General features: G+C 56.0%; 1 protein-coding gene across 50 annotated transcripts in view; it reads right to left on the bottom strand.

Moving 5' to 3' along the window:
* EXD3 (exonuclease 3'-5' domain containing 3) overlaps nt 1–22,494 on the bottom strand; it is a 119,087-nt gene that overhangs the window by 43,728 nt on the left and 52,865 nt on the right. For 36 of the 50 annotated variants that reach the window (XR_012424035.1, XR_012424032.1, XR_012424034.1 and 33 more), the window contains 5 exons: nt 17,659–17,712; nt 16,225–16,364; nt 4,614–4,714; nt 1,627–1,700; nt 1,265–1,303 (listed from right to left, as the gene is read on the bottom strand). Coding sequence is in view for 38 of the 50 variants with exons in the window: in XM_074015877.1 (XP_073871978.1) it covers nt 1,265–1,303; nt 1,627–1,700; nt 4,614–4,714; nt 16,225–16,364; nt 17,659–17,712 (408 nt within the window). In the remaining 12 variants the exon portion in view is untranslated. Of the gene's footprint in view, nt 1–1,264; nt 1,385–1,626; nt 1,701–4,613; nt 4,715–16,224; nt 16,365–17,658; nt 17,713–22,494 lie in introns of all 50 variants that reach the window. The other 14 variants (XR_012424037.1, XR_012424036.1, XM_074015900.1 and 11 more) reach the window with 2 other exon arrangements.

Genomic DNA, 22,494 nt, shown 5'->3' with positions numbered 1-22,494 from the left:
CCGACCTTGCAGACTGGCTCTTAGCACTCGGGGAGGAGGGTCAGCCGTCTACCCCAGGCTTGCAGTGCCTGTCCTGCCTGAGGTCAAGGTTCCACAGGACCAAAGCGGCTGAGATAGAGGTGCTGAGGCAAAGGCTGTCCACCCCAGTATAGCCCTGGCTGGCCCTCCGGGTCTCCAAGCCTGAGGTGAAGGCTGCCCACCTCCGCTCAGCCCTGGCTGGCCCCTCCTGGCCTCCAAGCCTCCGCCGGCCCTCCTGCTCTCACCAGGCATCTGCCCCCACCCCGGGTCCCAGGAACCCGGGCGTGTTTTCTGGAGCACCTGCCCAGCCTGCCCCATCTCCACACTCCTCCTCTTGCCGGGGGAGACCCTCTGCCCCTTCCCTTCCTCCTCACTGTGTGGGGTTTGACTGGCAGGGCTTAGGAGGCTATTGGGCACCCATTCAGCCACGGCCCAAGAGCAGACAGAGGGGTGCCCTCCGGGTGGCAGTGACCAAGGGGGTCCCGAGAATCCTCATCCTCACCAGGGTGAGCTCTCTCCCACCCCTGCAGCCAGCCGCCTGTGGCAGCGCCCAGCCCAGGAGCAGAGGCACCCACAGGCCTGCAGGACCCTCGGCCCCCACCAGGAAATGCAGGGCCCAGCACGAGCGAGGGTCTCCCTCCCTGCACGGTCCCGGAGTCCATGGGTCCAGGATGGCCTTGGGTGTCAGGCGGGAAGGGAGGGGACCCGCCCGGGAGGCTGAGCTCCTGCACGACCTCCCGCCCCACGGCCTCGAGGAGGGTCCGCCTGCCCCGCTGGCTTCAGGCCCAGCAGCCCGAGGCTGCTTCCCCGGCGTGGGTTCCCACGTGGACGACAATACGTGGAAGCCGCCCGCATTCTTCAGGACGTCCGCTGCCCTTCCGGCCGGCTCCATGCTGGCACCGGCGGGGGGGCCCGGCCTTCCTCCTTCCGGCCTCGCCCAGGCGCCCCGTACCTCTCTGGTGACTCTCAGCCCCCGCCCAGCCCCACAGGCAGCTCCGCTGGGCCGGTTTGGGTGGCACGGATGCTGCCGTCCGCCTGGAACGAGGCCCAGCAGGCTCCACCGATGCCCTCAGCTCCCGCTCAGGCCTCCTGGGCCTGGGGACCCCGCACCCGCCTGCCAGCCACGTGCCCCAACACGGGGTCGGGGTCAGCAGCCCCCATGAAGGCCTCAGCTCTGCCTGCTGTTTTCAGGAGGCTCCGGGCCTGTGCCCCCAGGACAGCTGCCCAGGCAAGAGCACGAACTCACCCGCACGTGGTCAGCCCAGTTTTCCTGAGACAGGCTCTTCTGCAAAAGCAAACGGGAAGGGACAGTTGCCAGGCAGCTCCAGAGGCTGAACAGGGGCCTGGTGGGAGTTTTCCTCGACCCCTGGCAGGGTACATCCTTGTCAGAGCCCAGGTGCTCACCCACCGTGGTGCCACAGCCCAGAGCCAGGGCCCCACGGCCTCCCCTTCACCCAGGCCTGGCCCAGCTCGCCCAGCTCTGGGGTGAGAAGCAGCTCCTGCTTGGGACATCGGTGCAAACCCACAGCGCGCAGTGAGTATCCCAGGCCAAAGTCTGTGGCTCAGGCCATGGCTGGCCGCCCTCAGGACCCCTTCCTGCTCACGAACCTCCACAAACCGCTTGTGGCACAGGTGCCGCAGGGCCGCCAGGCGCTGCCACATGGCCGCATTGGGACACAGCGCTGAAAGGAAAGGCCAGCTCAGCACTGCGGGCTCAGGGCAGCCTCACCACGGCCTCCTTCTGGGGCAGGCAGGAGACGGGCAGGGGGGCTGAGCCTGCCTCTTCACCACCCTCCACCTCTGCCCCAGACCTCACCCCCTCCCCACCGCTTGGGCCTCTGCTGGGGTCCACCCCACTCAGCCTGGGGGTCCCGCCGGCCCCAGGCTCTCCCTTGCATGTGTGCGGCGGGCCCTTTCATCTGGGCCTCCCTCTGGGGCCTCCCTGTCTTTCCTCAGGGAGGTTCCTTCCTGGCGCTGGCATCTGCGTGTGTGCCCTGCCCTTCTCTCACTGGCAGGGAGAACCTCGTGGACAGAGCTGGATGCTCACTGTGGGTCCCGTGACTGGAGCTCCATGAGCGGCAGGGGCCCGAGGCCCACGCACGTCCACAGTCTCCGTCAGCCTCCCCTCCATACTCCACCCCAGAGCCTGAGGGGGCCCCGGGGAAGGCACCACGGTCTGGCCGAGCCCCTTCCCCAGAGGGCGTGGCAGCCAGTGGTGCTAACGGGCTGGCCAGTCCTCAGCGGGATGCCGACCGTTCAGCGCCCCGCCCACCCCCGCCCAGAACACAGCCATGGGGAGCCGGGTGACCATCTGTCCTGAGGCCCCTGCCTGGCTCTGGCCCAACCTCACTGAGGGTCCCTGTGACACACACTCTCAAGACACGTGGTGCCCTTGCCAGCACTTGCCTCCAACACCTGGGAGCACCCTGTGGTGGGGACCCCATCTGCAGGCTACAGTGGGGGTCTGTGCGGTTCACAGCAAGGCCAGGGACAAGGGCTAACCAGGGAGACCAGCTTCCTGGAACACAGCCACCAGGGCACAAACTTCCAGCAGGGGCCTCGCCCAGGAATCTGCCATCTGCCCTGGGTCCAAGGGGGGATGAGGGCACCCGCCTCCCACCTTCCTCCTTCCCGGAAACGAGGCCTCTGCTACCCTCGTGCACTGGACATCCCAGGGGCCGCCACCTCTTTAAACCACGTGGCACCTCTGGGTAGCACCTACACAAAGCCCAATATACTTCTGAGAAAGGAGAAAGGAGGAAGGAAGGAGGAAGGAGAAAGGGAGGAAGGAGGAAGGAGAAAGGGAGAAAGGAAGGAGGAAGGGAGGAAGGAGAAAGGAGGAAGAGGGAAGGGAGAAAAGGAGGAAGGAGGAAGGAGGAAGGGAGGAAGGAGACAGGAGGAAGGAGGAAGGAGAAAGGGAGGAAGGAGAAAGGGAGGAAGGAGGAAGGAGAAAGGGAGGAAGGAGGAAGGAGGAAGGAGAAAAGGAGGAAGGAGACAGGAGGAAGGAGACAGGAGGAAGGAGGAAGGGGACAGGAGGAAGGAGGAAGGAGAGAGGGAGGAAGGAGGAAGGAGAGAGGGAGGAAGGAGGAAGGAGAAAGGGAGGAAGGAGGAAGGAGGAAGGAGAAAAGGAGGAAGGAGACAGGAGGAAGGAGGAAGGAGAGAGGGAGGAAGGAGGAAGGAGAGAGGGAGGAAGGAGGAAGGAGAAAGGGAGGAAGGAGGAAGGAGGAATGGAGGAAGGAGAAAGGGAGGAAGGAGGAAGGAGAAAGGGAGGAAGGAGGAAGGGAGGAAGGAGGAAGGGAGGAAGGAGGAAGGAGGAAGGAGGAAGGGAGGAAGGAAGGAAGGAGGAAGGAGAAAGGAGGAAAGAGAAAGGAGGAAGGAGAAAGGAGGAAGGAGGAAGGAGACAGGAGGAAGGAGGAAGGAGACAGGACGAAGGAGGAAGGGAGGAAGGGAGAAAGGGAGGAAGGAGGAAGGAGGAAGGAGGAAGGGAGGAAGAGGGAAGGGAGGAAGGAGGAAGGAGGAAGGGAGGAAGAGGGAAGGGAGGAAGGGGGAAGGAGGAAGGAGGAAGGGAGAAAGGGAGGAAGGAGGAAGGAGGAAGGAGGAAGGGAGGAAGGAGGAAGGGAGGAAGGAGGAAGGAGGAAGGGAGGAAGGGAGGAAGGAGGAAGGAGAAAGGAGGAAAGAGAAAGGAGGAAGGAGAAAGGAGGAAGGAGACAGGAGGAAGGAGGAAGGAGACAGGAGGAAGGAGGAAGGAGGAAGGAGGAAGGGAGGAAGGAGGAAGGAGGAAGGGAGAAAGGGAGAAAGGGAGGAAGGAGGAAGGAGGAAGGGAGGAAGAGGGAAGGGAGAAAAGGAGGAAGGAGGAAGGGAGAAGTTACTCGGGGGCACAGCTGGGCAGCCCAGGTGTTGCTGCAAAGGCCCTTCCCTCAGGTCCAGACAGATGGGGGCAGCTTTCCTGACATTTCCATGCTTTTAGGCTTCATTTTGCCTGTGGGATACTGCGTCCAAAGGCTTCTGGATACAATACTGCATCGACAGAAGGGATCTGGGCTGTAACCATGCTGAGAACCTAGAAACACTGCAAAATCCAGATAAAACCCAAACTGCCAGCCAGGCACCAGCCTGTACCCTCCTGAGATTCAAAGGCCCTGTGGATGGGGCCTCAGTGCATCTTCCTGGCTCTTGCAGGGGGTCCTGGGAACAAAGGGGACCTGGCTTCCCTTGGTGTCCAATGACACAGGCAGGTGTGGCCATCAGCCTGTCCAGAGGGGTCTGGGAGGCGTGGCTGCGGAGTCCTGCGGACTTGGACTCAGCACTCACTCTCAGCTCTGCAGCCAGGCAGGAGGCAGGAAGTGCTCTCGGAGCCGCCTAGGTGGGCAGAGGAGCTCTCAGACCCGTGGGCTGCTCGGTGGCAGGGCCCAGGCCAGGCCCACCTCGCAGCCACTCTGGCATGAGCTGGGCAAGAGGCAGGGAGGGGCTCTCGGGGAAGGCTGGTCTTTGTTGGCACCTGAACAACAGGCAGCCCCAGTCATAGAACATGTCCCTGGCCACGCTTGGCGGCTCTCCCTGGCCTCCGGGGCAGAAATGCGGGGGGCCAGACTCACCCGGGGCTACGCCGTACCGCTCCTGCAGACGCAAGACCTGCCTGCTCAGCACCTTCGGACTCAGCTTCTCCAGGCTCAAGGAGGTCACCTCAGGGTACTGTCTGTGGGGAGAGAGAGACACAGCCTCTGTTGCTGTTTTAAGTTAATACATTTTAAGATTTTTGTTTTCATCAAAGTCATATGCATGCATAGTTCAAACCTCAAGTGAGGTTTATAGGAAAATGCAGGCATCACCCCCCAGCCCTGCCCACCCCATCCTTAGCACTTGCAGGTCGACGTTGAAATGGTTGTGCATTTGCCTCCACGTTTCCGGGTAACATCCTTGGATTGTGATCTCTTGATTACTGACTTCTGGGTGTTTGGTACTGACTTCTCCCCACGGAAGGTGGACTCCCAAATTAACAGTATTAGAGTTTTAGCTAAATCAGCACCTTCTCACTGGTGATATTCTGGCCGCGTAACGGCCTCAACAGCTCAGCCTTCTGCTGCTGCTTTCAGGGTTGATGCTTCTCTGGCTCTGTTGTCTCTCAGTTTCCTGTCCTGGTCCCTTGACACTTGGCTCCTCCTGCCCCTCCAGCCACTCTCTAGCTCCTGCCCTGCACGGTCCTGGGACTGACCCCCGCCGTGCCCTGGTCCACACCCTCCGACCTCCAGGTAGTGGTGAAGCTCAGCTGTTGGGTGTTTCCCAAGATAAGGTCCAGGGAGTATTTTTGGAGCTGTGCACCTCCAGGGTCTGGGCCTGCTGCACACCAGCTTGAGAGTTCAGTGGAGCCAGGACTTCTGGGTTGAGATGACGCTCCCTTAGCACAGGCAGGCTTTGCTCCCAGAACTGCTGTTGAGACCCCAGAACCCGTTCCTCTTCCTGCCCCTCTGATGTGACCTGCTCTTCTGGAGGTTTTGAGGCTCTTCCATTTTCACTAGTGTTGAGAAATTTCATGACGATGTGCCCCCCCAGGGGGTCTCTCTCCACCCCCCTTCGGCCACTCCACAAACCTGCCAAGTCCGGTTCCCGTAGGGGCTCCCGTGGCCTCGCGTCTGGAAACCCGTCAGCGACGAATTACTTAGGAATTTCCTTCCCTGCTCTCCCTTCTTCCTGGAGTCCCCGTTATTTGTATGTTGGACCTTCTTGACGGCATCTCCAATTTTAAACATCTTTTCTCTGATTTTCCTTCTCTTTATGTATTTTGTGCTACTTCTTGGAAGACAACTTCAAATTTATCTTCCAAACCTCCCACCGAGCTTTCATTTCTCATCCTGTCCTTCATCCACAAGGTTCTGTCCTATAGTCTGAAAGCTCTTTCTGTGGGAACCCCACCTGCACTTCACAGACACAGTATCTTCCAAAGATCCTGGTTACAGCGTTTGTGCTTTTAAGTTTTCTTTTGCTTCCTCCAAGCTCCAGCTTAGTGTGTGTACTAGTCAGGGTTCTCTAGGGGGACAGAACCCACAGGATATATATACATATATATATTATAAGTTATATATATATAGATATATTTTATATCTATCTATCTATCTATCTATCTATCTATCTATCTATCTATAGTGAGTTTATTAAGTATTAACTCACACAATCACAGGGTCCTAAAATAGGCCATCTGTAAGCTGAGGAGCAAGGAGAGCCAGCCCCAGTCTCAAAGCTGAAGAATTTGGAATCTGATGTTCAAGGGCAGGAGGCATCTGGCACAGGAGAAAGATGTAGGCTGGGAGGCTAGGCCCATCTCGCCTTTTCACGTTCTTCTGCCTGCTTTATATTCTAGCCTTGCTGGCAGCCGACTAGATGGTGCCCCCCAGATTGAGGGTGGGTCGGCCTCTCCCTGTCCACTCAGTCGAAGGTGAGTCTCCTTTGGCAACACCCTCACAGACACACCCAGGATCAATACTTTGCATCCTTCCATCCGATCAAGGTGACACGCAGTGTTAACCATCCCCGTGCGTTACTGTCAGCGCACCTGTGGCTGGCGAGAGGCCCCCACAACCCTGACTGCTCCTGCCCAACGCTGCCCTACAGAGGAGCTACCTCCTTGTGTGCACGGTGTGGCCTGGAAGCCCTGGAAGGCCAGAGGTACTGTCGGCTGAGAAGCGTCTGTGCACCTCCAGCAAGGGTCTCACCTGTATCCTTCTGGTTTCAGCACGGAGCCCCAGCCCCGTCCTCAACCGTGCCACTCACAAAGGCCCCCTGGAGACCCTCTTTCCAGCCCAGCTTCTTGGAGGAATCTGGGCCTCCACTTCCTGTGCCTCCCTGAGGCTCCGAAGCCAACTGGCTTCTTGCATTTGTGGTTCCGCACTCTCAGGCCTCTGAGGACTGTCGCCACCTGGACATCTGCCTTCCAGGTTCCAGCTCCCATCTCCCCTCTTATTCTCTTGAAATTTTTGTCTTCATTTTAAAGCAAAGAGGCAATAGATGCTTGTGTTTAAATGCCACTTTAAACTGTAAGTCCTACTTAAAACTTTTTAAAAAGTTAAATATATATATTTGACACTCTGTCCCCCAGGCTGGACTGCAGTGGTATGATCAAGGCTCACTGCAGCCTCAACCGCCCGGCCTCAAGTGATCCTCCCACCTCAGCCCCCTGAGTAGCGAGACTATAGGCATGCACCACCATGGCTGGCTAATTTTCGTATTCTTTGTAGAGACGGGGTTTTGTCATGTTGCCTAGGCTGGTTTCAAACTCCTGGCCTCGACTGATCCTCCCACTGCACCTGGCAAGTCCCACTTTTTTTTTTTTTTTTTGAGACAGAGTCTCGCTCTGTTGCCCAGGCTGGAGTGAGTGGCGCGATCTCGGCTCACTGCAAGCTCCGCCTCCCGGGTTCCCGCCATTCTCCTGCCTCAGCCTCCCGAGTAGCTGGGACTACAGGCGCCGCCACCTCGCCCGGCTAGTTTTTTGTATTTTTAGTAGAGACGGGGTTTCACCGTGTTAGCCAGGATAGTCTCGATCTCCTGACCTCGTGATCCACCTGCCTCAGCCTCCCAAAGTGCTGGGATTACAGGTATGAGCCACCGCGCCCGGCCTAAGTCCTGCTTTTTAAGATAAACTATTGGCCGGGCGCGGTTGCTCAAGCCTGTAATCCCAGCACTTTGGGAGGCCGAGGCAGGTGGATCACGAGGTCAGGAGATCGAGACTATCCTGGCTAACACGGTGAAACCCCGTCTCTACTAAAAATACAAAAAACTAGCCGGGCGCGGTGGCGGGCGCCTGTAGTCTCAGCTACTTGGGAGGCTGAGGCGGGAGAATGGCGGGAACCCGGGAGGCGGAGCTTGCAGTGAGCCGAGATCACGCCACTGCACTCCAGCCTGGGAGACACAGCGAGACTCCGTCTCAAAAAAAAAAAAAAAAAAAAAAAAAGATAAACTATTTACTGAGGGTATAAGTGACACATGGTAAGGTATGCCAATCATGGGTGCAAATGCACTGGTAAACCCACTGTCCAAATCTCAACATAGAACGTTCCAGGCCAGGTGCAGTAGCTCACGCCTGTAATCCCATCACATTGGGAGGCTGAGGCGGGAGGATGGCTTGAACCCAGGAGGTTGAGGCTGCAGTGAGCTGTGATTGCGTCCTTGCACTCCAGCCTTGGTAACAGAGTGAGACCCTGTCTCTAATGTAAAATTTAAATAAAGGACATTCCAGCACCCCAAAGTTTCTCCCGTGTCCACCTCTGTGTATCCCCATCCCACACTTCTCTGACTTCTATGGCCAGAGATGATTTGCCTGATTTTGAACTTGATACAAACGGAATGATAGAATAGGGACACTTCTGCCACTTTTGGATCTGGTTTCTTCCATGCAGTCTCTGTCCACACTGCTGAGTGTGACGAGGTTTAGTCTCTCACAGCTGGGTTTGTGAACCGTGATCACTGCATCCACTCTGCTGGTCTGGGGACTAGGGCTGGTCCCAGGTTTCAGAGACGACGACTAAAGCTGCCACGACTGCGAGCTTTTGTGAATAATGAGCTCATTTCTCTTGGGCATATGCTAAGTGGACTTGGACAACATACGTCATAGGGTTGGCATACGTTTTTTTTGCTTTAGTAGAAACTGCTAAATAATCTTCTGAAGTGTCTGCGACAGTGCACGTCCCACCAGCAGTGTGTGAGAGTGCTGGTTGCTCCATGTCCTTGTCAACACTTGGTATGTTCAAATTTTAAATTTTAGCCTTTCTGATAGGAGGTAGTGGTATTTCGTTGTGGCTTCATTTGCATTTCCCTGATATTAATGGTGCTTAGCAACTTTTCCTACACTTATTGGCTATCTGGATATCCTCTTTTGTGACGTGCTTATTCAAGTCTTTTGCTCATTTAAAAACTTGGTTTGTCTTTTATTGTTTATTTGCTTTGTAGGTTTTTTGCTTAAAAAATATTCTGGGCCGGGCGCGGTGGCTCAAGCCTGTAATCCCAGCACTTTGGGAGGCCGAGACGGGCGGATCACGAGGTCAGGAGATCGAGACCATCCTGGCTAACACGGTGAAACCCCGTCTCTACTAAAAAAAATACAAAAAACTAGCTGGGCGAGGTGGTGGGCGCCTGTAGTCCCAGCTACTCGGGAGGCTGAGGCAGGAGAATGGCGGGAACCCAGGAGGCGGAGCTTGCAGTGAGCTGAGATCCGGCCACAGCACTCCAGCCTGGGCGACAGAGCGAGACTCTGTCTCAAAAAAAAAAAAAAAAAAAAAAAAAAAAAAATTCTGGATAAGTCTTTTGTAAGATATGTACTGTAAATAATCTTCTCTTGGTCTAGAAGTTGCCTTATCACTCTCTCAATGATGTCCTTTGATGTCCAGAAGGTATTAAGTCAAATTTGTCATTCTCTTATGTTATTCTTTTTTTTCCTTTTTCTTTCTTTCTTTTTTTTTTTTTTTTTTGAGATGGAGTCTCACTGTGTCACCCAGGCTGGTGTGCAATGGCACGATATCAGTTTACTGCAACCTCTGCCTCCCAGATTCAAGTGATTCTCCTGCCTCAGCCTCCTGAGTACCTGGAACTACAGGCACCTGCCACCATACTCAGCTAATTTTTGTATTTTTAGTAGAGACGGAATTTCGCCGTGTTTGCTAGGCTGGTCTCGAACTCCTGACCTCAAGTGATCCACCTGCCTCAACCTCCCAAAGTGCTGGGAATACAGGTGTGAGCCACCGCACCCAGTCTTTATTCTTAGTGATTTTATATCCTATTTGAGCAAGTTTTATTGCAAGTATAAAAACTACAATTGGCTTTTATAAGCTTACTTTGTTTTTTTTTTTTTTTTTTTGAGACGGAGTCTCGCGCTGTCACCCAGGCTGGAGTGCAGTGGCCGGATCTCAGCTCACTGCAAGCTCCGCCTCCCGGGTTCACACCATTCTCCTGCCTCAGCCTCCCGAGTAGCTGGGACTACAGGCGCCCGCCACCTCGCCTGGCTAGTTTTTTGTATTTTTTAGTAGAGACGGGGTTTCACCGTGTTAACCAGGATGGTCTCGATCTCCCGACCTCATGATCCGCCCGTCTCGGCCTCCCAAAGTGCTGGGATTACAGGCTTGAGCCACCGCGCCCGGCCTATAAGCTTACTTTGTAACCAGTGATCTTGCTAAATTTACTTATTAATTCTAATGCTTTATTTGTAGATTTTTTGGTTTTTCTTCCCTACATATAAAAACATATCTTCTGAGAAAATGACAGTTGTTTCTTTGTACCTGGTCTTTGTACTTATTTTCCTGCCTACCAAGGACCCTGGTGTGGGTCCTTGGTACAGTATTGAATAAAAACAGCAGTTCTCAGACATTAGGCAACAGGTGGCTCAGGGCAGTGATGCCCGAGTGATGGGAAGGGAGGCTGCCAATCACCCCCTTTTCCCTCCTGGAGAAACTTTCCGGCAACATGCGAGGGAAGGGGAACCCAAGAGACACCGGGTGCTTCCCTGAGTTCGCAGAGAAGAGATGCCCAGAAAAAGAGCTGTGGAGCTCTGCAGGGAGCGCCCTCGAGAACTCACCCAAGTGAAGAGCACCCTGCGTGCAAGGAGATCACACAAAGCGGAGGAAGAGCCACCTGAACACATCACAGGCAAGTTTTCAAGCCTTACAAAGAGCTGGAAATAGGATCTGCTCCCAAGACCCAGAGTTTAAAAAGCTTCCTAATTGGCAGGGCATTGACTATAGTTTTTTTTTTTTTTTGAGACGGAGTCTCGCTCTGTCGCCCAGGCTGGAGTGCAGTGGCCGGATCTCAGCTCACTGCAAGCTCCGCCTCCCGGGTTTATGCCATTCTCCTGCCTCAGCCTCCCGAGTAGCTGGGACTACAGGTGCCCGCCACCTCGCCCGGCTAGTTTTTTGTATTTTTTTGAGTAGAGACAGGGTTTCAACGTGTTAGCCAGGATGGTCTCCATCTCCTGACCTCGTGATCCGCCCGTCTCGGCCTCCCAAAGTGCTGGGATTACAGGGTTGAGCCACCGCGCCCAGCCAACTATAGTTCTAAGAAGGCTTTTGCCTCAGAAATAGGGGAAAGTTAGGCCGGGCACGGTGGCTCATGCCTGTAATTCCAGCACTTCGGGAGGCCAAGGTGGGCGGATCACAAGGTCAGGAGATGGAGACCATCCTGGCTAACATGGTGAAACCCCATCTCTACTAAAAATACAAAAATTAGCCGGGCGTGGTGGTGGGAGCCTGTAATCCCAGCTACTCGGGAGGGTGAGACAGGAGAATGGTATGAACCTGGGAGGCAGAAGTTGCAGTGAGCCGAGATCACGCCATTGCACTCCAGTCTGGGAGACAGAGTGAGACTCTGTCAAAAAAAAAAAAAAAAAAAAAATTACCAGGCATGCAGAGAAGAGGAAATATGAGGCAAAATGTGATGAGTAGAAACTGACCTAGAAATGACATAGATCATAGAATTACTGCAGGACAAAAAGACACAAATCACCAGCACTGGGAATGAGAGCACTGACATCACCACAGAGTCTACAGGTAACAGGAGAATATTATGAACAACTTCAAGCCAGTAAGTTTGACAACTTAGATAAAATGGACAAATTCCTTGAAAAACAAAAACAACCAAAGCTCATTCAAAAAGACATAGGCCATCTGAATAGTCCTATTTTAAGGAAATGGGTTTTCAGTTAGAAGTAATGCCAACTGCACACAGTTTTCCCAGAAAATTGAGAGGCAAGGGAATAATTCCAAGCTCATTCTATCAGGCAAGCATTTTTCTGATACCAAAAGTAAACATATATTACAAGAAAAGACAATAACAGACCAAGATCCCTCATGGACATGGATACAAACATTCCTAACAAAATTTAAGCAAATGGAATAAAATTACCCCAAAGATAATACCTAATGGCCAAGTGAATCTATCCCAAAATTAACTGATCAAAAAAGAAAAACCATGTGTTCATCTCAATAGAAAAGTCATTTTTATAAATTCCAGCATACATTTCTGATAAAAATTCTAAACAAACTAAGCATAGAAAGGAACTCCCTTCTTTTCTTTTCTTTTCTTTTGATAGAGTCTCACTCTGCCCCTGGAGTGTGCTGGTGCAGTCACAGCTTACTGCAGCCTTGACCTCTTGGGCTCAAGGGATCTGCCCCACCTTGGCCTCCCAAAATGTTGGGATTCCAGGTGTGAACCACTGTGCTCAGCCCCTTTGCCCATTTTAATTTGGGTTGTTCATTTTCTTACTGCTGAGTTTTGAGAGATCTCTGTATATTTTGGATAATAGTCCTTTATCCCACATCTTTTTCAGATATTTTCTCCCAGTCTGTTGGTGTCTTCTCACTCTGTTGTTGTTGTTTTGAGATGGAGTTTCACTCTTGAAGCCCAGGTTGGAGTGCAATGGCATGATCTGGGCTCACTGCAACATCTGCCTCCTAGGTTCAAGTGATTCTCTTGCCTCAGCTTCCTGAGTAGCTGGGATTATAGGCATGAGCCACCACACCCGACTAATTTTTGTATTTTTAGTAGAGATGGGATTTCACCATGTTGGCCAGGCTGTTCTCAAACTTCTGACCTCAGGTGATCCGCCTGCCTCAGCCTCCCAAAGTGGCTGAGATTATAGGTGTGAGCCACTGCATCCAACCATGGTGCAATTTCTTTCTTAAATGTTTGAAAAATTAACTACTGAAACCATTTGGGTTCTAATAAAGTTTTCTCTGTGATAAAGCTTTAAACTGTGGATTTAATTTGCTTACTAGATATATAGGACTATTTAAATGTTCTATTTTTTCTAGTGTCAGTTTTGGTAAATTGTATTTTTCAGGAATTTGGTCCATTACATCTAAATGGTCAAGTATGTTTGCATTAAGTTACAAACAATATCCCCTTACGACCACTTTAATGTCTATAGGGTCTGTAACAATGTCCCCCCTTTCATTCTTGATGTTGGTCACTCACATTTTTATCTGTTTCTTTCTTAGCATCCCTTGATGATCTATGCCTGAATCAGTTACTTTATGGAGAGTTGCAATATGGTGATTTTTAATTTTGTCGTTCCTTTTTCTTTTTTTTTTTCTTTTTTTTTTTTTTCTTTTTTCTTCTTTTTTGAGACGGAGTCTCACTCTGTCACCCAGGCTGGAGTGCAGTGGCCTGATCTCAGCTTACTGCAAGCTCCGCCTCCCGGGTTCACGCCATTCTCCTGCCTCAGCCTCCCGAGTAGCCGGGACTACAGGCGCCCGCCACCGCGCCCGGCTAGTTTTTTGTATTTTTTAGCAGAGACGGGGTTTCACCGTGTTAGCCAGGATGGTCTCGATCTCCTGACCTCGTGATCCGCCCGTCTCGGCCTCCCAAAGTGCTGGGATTACAGGCTTGAGCCACCGTGCCTGGCCTGTCATTCCTTTTTCATGTTAGCTGGAAGATGTTGTAAAGAAGAGCTTTCCTCCCTGCTTCCCTTGGGCATCACTGTGGACTCGTGGACTTTTAAAAGTCAAAGTGTTCTACTCCATTACCATTGTCATTTCTGTGCTCAGTCTATTCTCTGAAAAGCCCTTGCTTCTTTCAGTGGAGAATGGCATTTGGTGACTGAGCTGGCAGCCAGGCATGCCCATTGCTATGGGATGCCATTGCATCCAGGCCCTTTCAGAGCACAGAGCTAGGAAACATTTTAAAAATCGTTACTTTAGGGAAGGTGCGGTGGTTCATGCCTGTAATCCTAGCACTTTAGGAGGCTGAGGCGGGAGGATCACCTGAGGTGGGAGGATCACCTGAGGTCAGGGGTTCGGGACCAGCCTGGCCAACATGGTGGAACCCTGTCTCTACTAAAAATACAAAAATTAGCTGGGTGTGTTGGTGCATGCCTGCAATCCCAGTTACTTGGGAGGCTGAGACAGGAGAATCATTTGAACCCGGGAGGTGGAGGTTGCAGTGAGCCAAGATTGTGCCACCACACTCAAGTCTAGGCAACAGAGGCTTTGTCTCAAAAAAAAAAAAAATCATTAATTTAAACCAATATCTCCAATGAAATCTAACACTGCAGGGTTTTTCTCACCCTCCCAGTTTCCATGTATATTTCTTTTCTTCCCAATTAGATCCCCTGGTTCCCACCTCCATCAATGCATTCACTGTTTTCTTCTATGTCTTTTTTTTTTTTTTTAGACGGAGTCTCGCTCTGTTGCCCAGGCTGGAGTGCAGTGGCACAATCTCAGCTCACTGCAAGCTCTGCCTCCTGGGTTCACTCCATTCTCCTGCCCCAGCCTCCCAAATAGCTGGGACTACAGGCACCCGCCACCGTGTCCGGCTAATTTTTTGTATTTTTAGTACAGACAGGGTTTCACCGTGTTAGCCAGGATGGTCTCGATCTCCTGACCTCGTGATTCACCTGCCTTGGCCTCCCAAAGTGCTGGGATTACGGGTGTGAGTCACTGTGGCCGGCCCTATGTCTTTTATTTTTTTTTAATGTAATAGGATCGATGGCAACTGACTATGTGCTCACCTGTGCCTGGCCTGGCTCTGTGTGTGCCCTGCCTGCTCCCTCTGATGAAACGTCTTAGCAATGCTTTGAGTCAGGTGGACTCAGCCCCATTGTGTGAATGAGGAAACGAACTCAGAAAGTGGAAGTGACTTGCCCATTGATCTAAGGGAGGACAAGGGGAGGAGGATGGGCCTGGGGTGGCCTGACATCCAAGTCTAGGCCTGTGACTCTCCAGTAAGATGACCCTGGGGCTGTGTGGGGCATGGAGGCCGGGATCTGCCTGCCAGTGGATGGGCCCTGGAGCCTTCACAGACCTTTCAGCTTGCTTCACTCTTGGAGCACCTTGACCAGATACACAGCAGGAAGCTCTTCCCCTCCCAGATGTCATCCCTCATATCACGCACACACACACACACGCGCGTGCGCACATGCACACATGCATAGACATGCACATGCACACCTGCAGGCACACAAACATACACACACACATGCATGTACAGACCTGCAGGCACACACATGTACACACACACATGCATGTACAGACCTGCAGGCACACACACGTACATACACACATGCATGCACAGACATGCACATGTACACCTGCAGGCACACACACGTACACACACGCATGCATGCACAGACATGCACATGTACACCTGTGTGCACACACACGTACATACACACATGCACGTACAGACCTGCAGGCACACACACGTACACACACGCATGCATGCACAGACATGCACATGTACACCTGTGGGCACACACACGTACACACACGCACACACATGCATACATACAGACCTGCACAAACATGAACACAATGCATGCACAGATACGCATGCACACACATGCATACACATGCACACCTGCAGGTACATACACATGCACATACACACATGTACACACACATGCACACACAGACACACACACGCACAACTGCAGGCACACATACATGCGCACACACGCACACACCACATGCACACAGAGACACACACACACATACACACCTGCAAGCACACACACGTACACATCATATGCATGCATACACACCCGCACAAATATGAACACAATGCACATACAGATATGCGTGCACACACACATGCACACCTGCAAGCACACACATACATGCACACACATGCACACACATGCACACACACATGCACACACACACATACCTGCAGGCACACATAAACGTGCAAACACACATATCACATGTGCACACGGAGACACATGCACACACATGCACACCTGCAGGCACACACACACATGCACATGTGCACACACATACACACACAGGCACACGGTTTCCCTGAATCCATACAGGCACCATATGGGCTCCTTGTCAGGTGCTGCCTTTTCTCTGTAATTGCTGACAGATGTCACACACCAAGTACTTCCAAAAACTTTATTAGATGAAAGAACAAAGGAATGAATGAACAAATAAGCAGTATGGTGGCCGTGTCTGTATAAGAAGAGCCACTGTGGAGAATTATTTTTGTTCTTCTAAGAGCAGTTAACTCTTTTCACTTGGGAGAAGAGGGCTGTGCTGCTGCCAGCCCCAGCCTCTCCTCTCCAGAGGCAGCTGCTCTGGCTGCAGTCACATGGTAGCTGTGACCCAAACACCAGAACCTCCTGGGGAGAGCTCACATCCCACATGCCTGCTGCCCCCTCATACTCCCTTCCCTAACCAGGGCTCTCAGGATGCCATCTGGTGCCAGCTGCCAGTGCCCCGCGGAACTCACCTGGCAACGTCCTTGATGTCAAAGCCGGGCTGGCACCAGGAATCCATGAGGGCCAGTAGCCTCCTCTGGAGGTCCGGGAAGCCAGCCACGTAGCGCTCCACGAGGGCCACCTTGTCCTGGAGGAGCAGTGGGACGCTCATCTGCAGGGGGACACACGGTCAGGCCACAGCCTCCACCATCTCAGCCAAAACCTGACTCACCTCCAACCCAGAGAGAGCGGCCAAAGTATCAGAACGAAAGGGCCCCGGAGGCCGTCCAGGGCCAGCAGTGCTCGCCCAGCCTGAACTGGCGCTCACACACACCCACCCCAGGCTCCTGGTGGGCTCTGTGGCCATCCCCATCTCCATGGTGAAGGCCTGGAGGCCCTAAGAGGCAAGGGGCGCCCTGGGGAAGCTCATTTGTCACCAAATGTGAGGAGGCAGGACCGAGACAAACCACCGGCAGTAGCCCTGGCAGCCCGGAAATGCTCCTCATGGCACAGGATACCAGCACTGTCTCCCGAGGAGGACTGCAAGACCCACACACTGTCGGTGCCTTCAGGAGGCCCTGAGGGAGTCCCTGGCTGTGGCGCTGGGCCTTGGGGCACACCAGCCATTCCCTCAGCAAGAACCAGTTCCCTCAGACAAAGCCCCTCAAGGAAGGCTCCTCACCTCCCTTCCCCCACCGCCTCTGCCCCACAGGTGAGGCTGCCTGGCGCCGACCGCATGGGGCCCACCTGCCCGCCAGTGCCTTGGGGCACAGTCCTCAGGCAGAATCCGAAGCCCCGAGTCCTCTCTGGCCCCAGCTTTTGCAGACGTGGAGTCTGCACCCATTGCCCAGAACACAGCCCCGAAAGCCTTGGTGTAGACACACCCTGTCTTTAGGGAGACCGGTATGCATCCTGTCCCCACCTGGCTCTGCCCGAGTGGTGCTCACCCCCCTCCCCCGCCCCGCCCCTGCTTAACCAGCAGGTTCCACCTGCGTCCCTGTGACAGGGACAGATTCCTAGTGTAGGAGCTTGGATCTGCCATCCCTGAAGACACTGTGGGTTCGAGGACTGTGTCATCTGTCCAGAAATTCAGTTAGACCAGTGACTGCTTCCCCTAGCCACTGCGCAATGGAGATGTGCAGCAGAAGAGGGTCCCAGAAGCACATGGGCTGTGTGTCCTCGAGGCACCTGGTACCCACTCCAGGGAAGGGGTGGCCCCAGCACACTCAGGGCTTTGGGGCACAGCCGGACACAGGGTGCCTGTATGTGCGGCTACGTCTGATTTGAGGTCAGCCCGCGAGGAGGATGGCGGTTTAGGGGGCTCTTGAGGCCCTCCCCGGTCCCCGATGGCCCTGCTCTCCCCCCTGTGGCTTGGGGGACTCCCCACCTCCACCAAACACTGTTTCTAGAGACCTGGGCATTATCCAAGTTTGAACCCAAACAATTTACATGAGAAAGACGTTCACCTTTTCAACATCAAGTTCTGGCTGCAGCTTCAACGTCGTGCCCAGCATGACTGCCTGGCAAACACAAAGGCAGCAGATTACTCAGGGCCTGGGAGGGGGCCAGGCAGCACCACGGGTTGGGGGGGCTACCACCCTTTTGCACCGGAGCCTGGTCACTGAGGGCGGAGTGCAGGGCCTTCCCGTGTCCAGCCACGTGGCCCTCAGGCTGATGGGCTGGGCCTGGCAGACAAGCCCCCCTGTGGTGAGCCAGGCCTTGCATGGGCTGGGACAGGTGGGAGGCCTGGGCTTGGCCTGGATGGGGCAGCAGGGACTCATGGGGGTGCTGGCCACACAGCCTGGGTCCCAGGGCCTTGCTCAGGAATTGCTGATGAGCTGGAGGAAGGATAGGAGGTGGGGTCAGGGCAAGGGCAAAGCCGTGACCTTCCACATGACCCATCTGCGGGGCCCAGAACACAATGGTGCCTGCAGTGGAGGGGCCAAGACCGAGGACTCCCAGCCTCAGCGCACCCTGAGGCCTGGGGGGTCCTAGCCCTTCCCACAAGGCGGGAGACGGGCACCCCGCGAGCGCCCCAAGGCCACACGGCTGCCATCGGGGCACGGCCGGGCCCTGACCGCCTGCACGTACCGCGGGCGTGAGCTGCTATTAATAATTTCCATAAGCCGCGCTCCCATAACCAGCAAAAATGACCCACGAGAGCAGCCCGCGGAGCATCGGCGCCCTGCCCCCACGCAGCCCAGAGAAAGGACCAAAATAGCGGCCTGGGAAAGCCTCGAGCCCGGCTTCCAGCCCCGGTGCACAGGGTGGGGGCGCAGGGCCGGGGGCCTTTCCCTGCACAGCGCTGACCCGGCGCCTCCACTGTCTGGCCATGGTCCAAGAGACTAGGCCTCCACCAGGCCCGCAGGGCGCAGGGCCCGGCGCGGGGGGTCTCAGGGCCGTGGGGAGGGTCGAAGGGCCGGGGCGGGGCCTCAGGGCTGTGGGGTGGGGCGCCTGGCCCGGGGAGGAAGTCTCAGGCCCGTGGGGAGGGGCGCAGGGCCGGGGGGAAGGGGTGCAGGGTCCGGGGCTGGGTGCGGGGGAGTCTAAGAGCCGTGTGGGGAGGGGCGCAGGGCCCGGGGAAGGGGTCTCAGGGCTGTGGGGAGGGGCGCAAGGCCCGGGGCGTGGGGGTCTCGGAGTCGTGGGGAGGGGAGCAGGGCCGGGGCGGGGTCTCAGGGCTGTGGGGAGGAGCGCGGGGCCCGGGGCGGGGTCTCAGGGCCAAGGGGCAGGGCCTCAGGGCTGTGGGAAGGAGCGCAGGGCTGGAGAGGGGCACTGGGCCACCACTTGGGGAGGGGCGCAGGGCCTGGGAGGTGGGCTTAGGGCCGCGTGCATGGGCGCAGGGGCCACCACATGGGGACCACCCCAGCAGTGACACCCACAGCTTCACACAAGGGCTCTGACCCCTTCTGGACTAGGGAACCCCTGAGAAGCTGCCAGAGCTCGGGAAGGCAGGAGTGCAGGCCTGGACCTTCACCGTGTTCAGAACCACAGGGTGGTCACAGCCCACCCTCGCTCTGCTCCTCCTGCCCCATGTGGGCATTGTCAGGTGCAGCGGGGTGAAGGATGGGACTGCGCCCGTCACGTCCTTGGGACCAGGCCCTCAGCAGGTGACACTGGGACCAGGGAGGCTGGGGGCACAGCAAGGGGCAGGTGGCCAGGGCCTCTCCTCACCGCTGCTGCCCCCGGCCTCCCTCTGAGGACAGACTTCAGGCTCCAGGTCCCAGCCCTCGGCGGGCCCCGCCCATCCAGGAACCCCTCTGAGCCCAAGAAGGAGGCCTCAGGCTTGGGGAGGAGCCTGGGCGGGGCTGGGTGTGGGCTGTGTTCCCCAGCTGGGCTGCTTCTGCCTCCCTGTCCTGCACACTGCAACCCCATCAGAGGGGGTTCAAGGTGCCCAGCTCAGCCCTTCTCTTCTCCACAGCCATTCAGAGCCCAGGGTTAACAGGTGTCCGGACCTTTCTTTCTAGGCCCGCAGGAGCTCTCTGGGCACCCGGGGCCTCTTGAGGCCAGGTGGGCTTTCTGGCCATGCAAGGGTCCTGGGGCCCCCAGCCTCTCTCTGTGTCTGTATATTGTACCTGGAGCCTGGTGGAGGCTCTGTGACCTGGCAGCTCAGGGGACAGGACAAGGATGGAGCTCCCTCAGCTCCACCCTGGAAAGGGCAGAGTCCAGGCTTCCTCATGGGCAGCCTTGGTGACAGGGGTGGGGGGCTGGGGGGTGGCAAGCAGCAGACCCACCCCTTCCAGGAAGCTCCCTGGCCGGCCGGACCCCCGTCTCAGGCTTCGGGGGCCCTGCACGACTCCTTCATTGCGGTGGTGCCTGGCTCAGAATCAGTGTCTGGTCATTTCTGTCTGCACTTCCCTGAGAGGATGGCGTACAGCTGCCCACTGTCCACGCCTGGCCACTTGGGAAACTCAGCAGCCACAAAAAGGTCACCTGGCCCCAGAGCCAGGCCCAGGGAGCAGACAGCAGAAGGTGAAGAGTCCTGGACCCCATGGGAGGAACGAGCCCGGGGCTGGGTCACGAGGACAGATGGGGCAAACTGGGCCCCTCTGCACCAGGCAGACCTCCCCGACCTCTGCTGCCAGAGGATGGGCGGCATCCACCAGGAAGACAGAGATGAGGCTGTCCAGCTGGCCGGGTCAGGGTGGGGCTGCAGAAACCTGTAGGAAGGCCCAGGAGCTGCTGCTTTCAGGGGAAAAAAAAAAAAAAAAAGAGAGAGAAAATGCGGAGGGGTTGTGGTGCCAACCATCGGGAAGGGCATTCCCCGGCTCCCCTGGGCCCCCCACTCTGAGGGGCAGGAAGGCTGGGCAGGTGCCCAGGCTGGAAGGCCGAGGACCCCAGCGACAGCCCTGCCTCCCACCTCTGCGAGGGCCTGGAGCCAAGAGGGCCTTTTTTTTTTTTTTTTTTTAAAGCAAAGCTATCTTTTTACCTTGATAAGCTGTTTAAAAAATGTAAATAAAATAACTCAGCGGACAAAAGCAGGCATTCATCCCGCCCAGGCCAGCCGCTGCCCTCGACATGAAATATCGCAGCACATTGAGTCGTGAGTCCCGGCTAATCCGAGCGGACAGGCCTGAATGCGGCCCCTTTCGGCCGGGCGCGGCGGTGAGCAGTGGAGCATGCATTGCCTGCCGGGCGGCCCCGCTCGGGGACAATGGCTTTCTTCGCAGAAGGGGCCTGTGCGGGACAAGACCCCCTTTGTGTGGGGATTCCTGCTTCGGAGTGCGAGGGAGGCGCATTCAGCCGGCCCCAGACAGTCTTTGAAAGGCTCTGTAACAGAAGACGGCCCGAAACACTAGCCTGCCTTCTGCCTCCCTGCACTCTCCGCAGGCACGGCCGCCATTCAGCCACATGAGCGGGACCCTCCATCCTGCATTGTCCCGTGCCCGACCATCGTGGCTTCTCAGCGCCATGCACCCGCCGCGAGACGACGGCCCGGGCGTGGCAGGCGACAGTGCTGGGGGTGGGGCTCGCATGGCCGACGCAGGGCACAGTCCTGTGAGGGCCCGGCCAGGGCAACCCCCAGTGCCCGCGCCCAGGTTCCAATGCACCTGCTCGCAGTGAGGGGTCGTGCTGAGAGGAGGAATCTGGGGGGCCAGCGGGACAGCCTCAGCAGCAGGGTCCCATGTGGGCAGGCAGTGGGGTGGTGCCCATCATGCTCCGCCCTGAAGTAAGGGGACCCTGACGGGGCGGGGGGCGGACCAATGCCCCCGAGTGCCGGCCTCCTCATACACGATCAGTGCACCCTGAGCCGAGCGCCCCCAGGCCAGGCACCCCCAAGCAGGACATCCCCTGGCAGGACACCCCTGGGCTTCTTTGCTGCACCTCTTGCTGCACCCTGGAATCTGCACTGGGATCTGCAATCTCAGGGCACCGAGAAGTCATGGGGGCACCCCTGCACCTGTGGGAACAGCTCAGAGCCACCCCACGAAAGACGGCCGCCTCCCTACCCACTGCAGGCCCCGCCGCTCCCTACTGCTCCACACGAACCCAAGGCACAGCTTGGCCAGACTCAGGACGACGGGGCTGCGATGCTAGGACCTGGTCTTCCTCTTGGAACCTTCTGGGCTTAAAAGTCAGCCTTGTTCACAAAGGAGACTCAGCAAACCACCATGATTCCAAAAGCTCCACCAGTTCTTTTTTTGTTTTGTTTTGTTTTGTTTGTTTTTTTTTGAGACGGAGTCTCGCTCTGCCGCCCAGGCTGGAGTGCAGTGGCCGGATCTCAGCTCACTGCAAGCTCCGCCTCCCGGGTTCTCGCCATTCTCCTGCCTCAGCCTCCCGAGTAGCTGGGACTACAGGCGCCCGCCACCTCGCCCGGCTAGTTTTTTGTATTTTTTAGTAGAGACGGGGTTTCACCGTGTCAGCCAGGATGGTCTCGATCTCCTGACCTCGTGATTCGCCCGTCTCGGCCTCCCAAAGTGCTGGGATTACAGGCTTGAGCCACCGCGCCCGGCCGCTCCACCAGTTCTTATCCAGACATCTTTAGCTGCCAACCCCACGCTTCTGCGACACTGCTTAAGACCTGGTCCTGGACAGCAAGGGACGGAAGCCACCTCTCCCGCCAGCAGCCAATGAGGGGTTGGATACTGACCGGACGTACTTCGCACCTGGGTGACCGTGCCAAGGCGCGACTGGTGCCCTGGCCCTGAACCTCGTCCTGTGTCCCAGGCGCCGGCACTGCCCACACTGGGCCTGTGAGTGGGCACCACTCTGGGGGTGCTGTGGGCGGCGGGGCCAGCACCAGCTGCTCCCACAGCCCCTGTGCTCAGCCCCTCCCAGGAGCATTTCCTTCCAGGGCGCTCACTGCC

Source organism: Macaca fascicularis, chromosome 15, assembly GCF_037993035.2.
Source record: "Macaca fascicularis isolate 582-1 chromosome 15, T2T-MFA8v1.1".
Taxonomy (NCBI): Eukaryota; Metazoa; Chordata; class Mammalia; order Primates; family Cercopithecidae; genus Macaca; species Macaca fascicularis.
The sequence above is the reverse complement of the archived record's forward strand: the minus strand, read 5'-3'. Positions and strand labels throughout refer to the sequence as shown.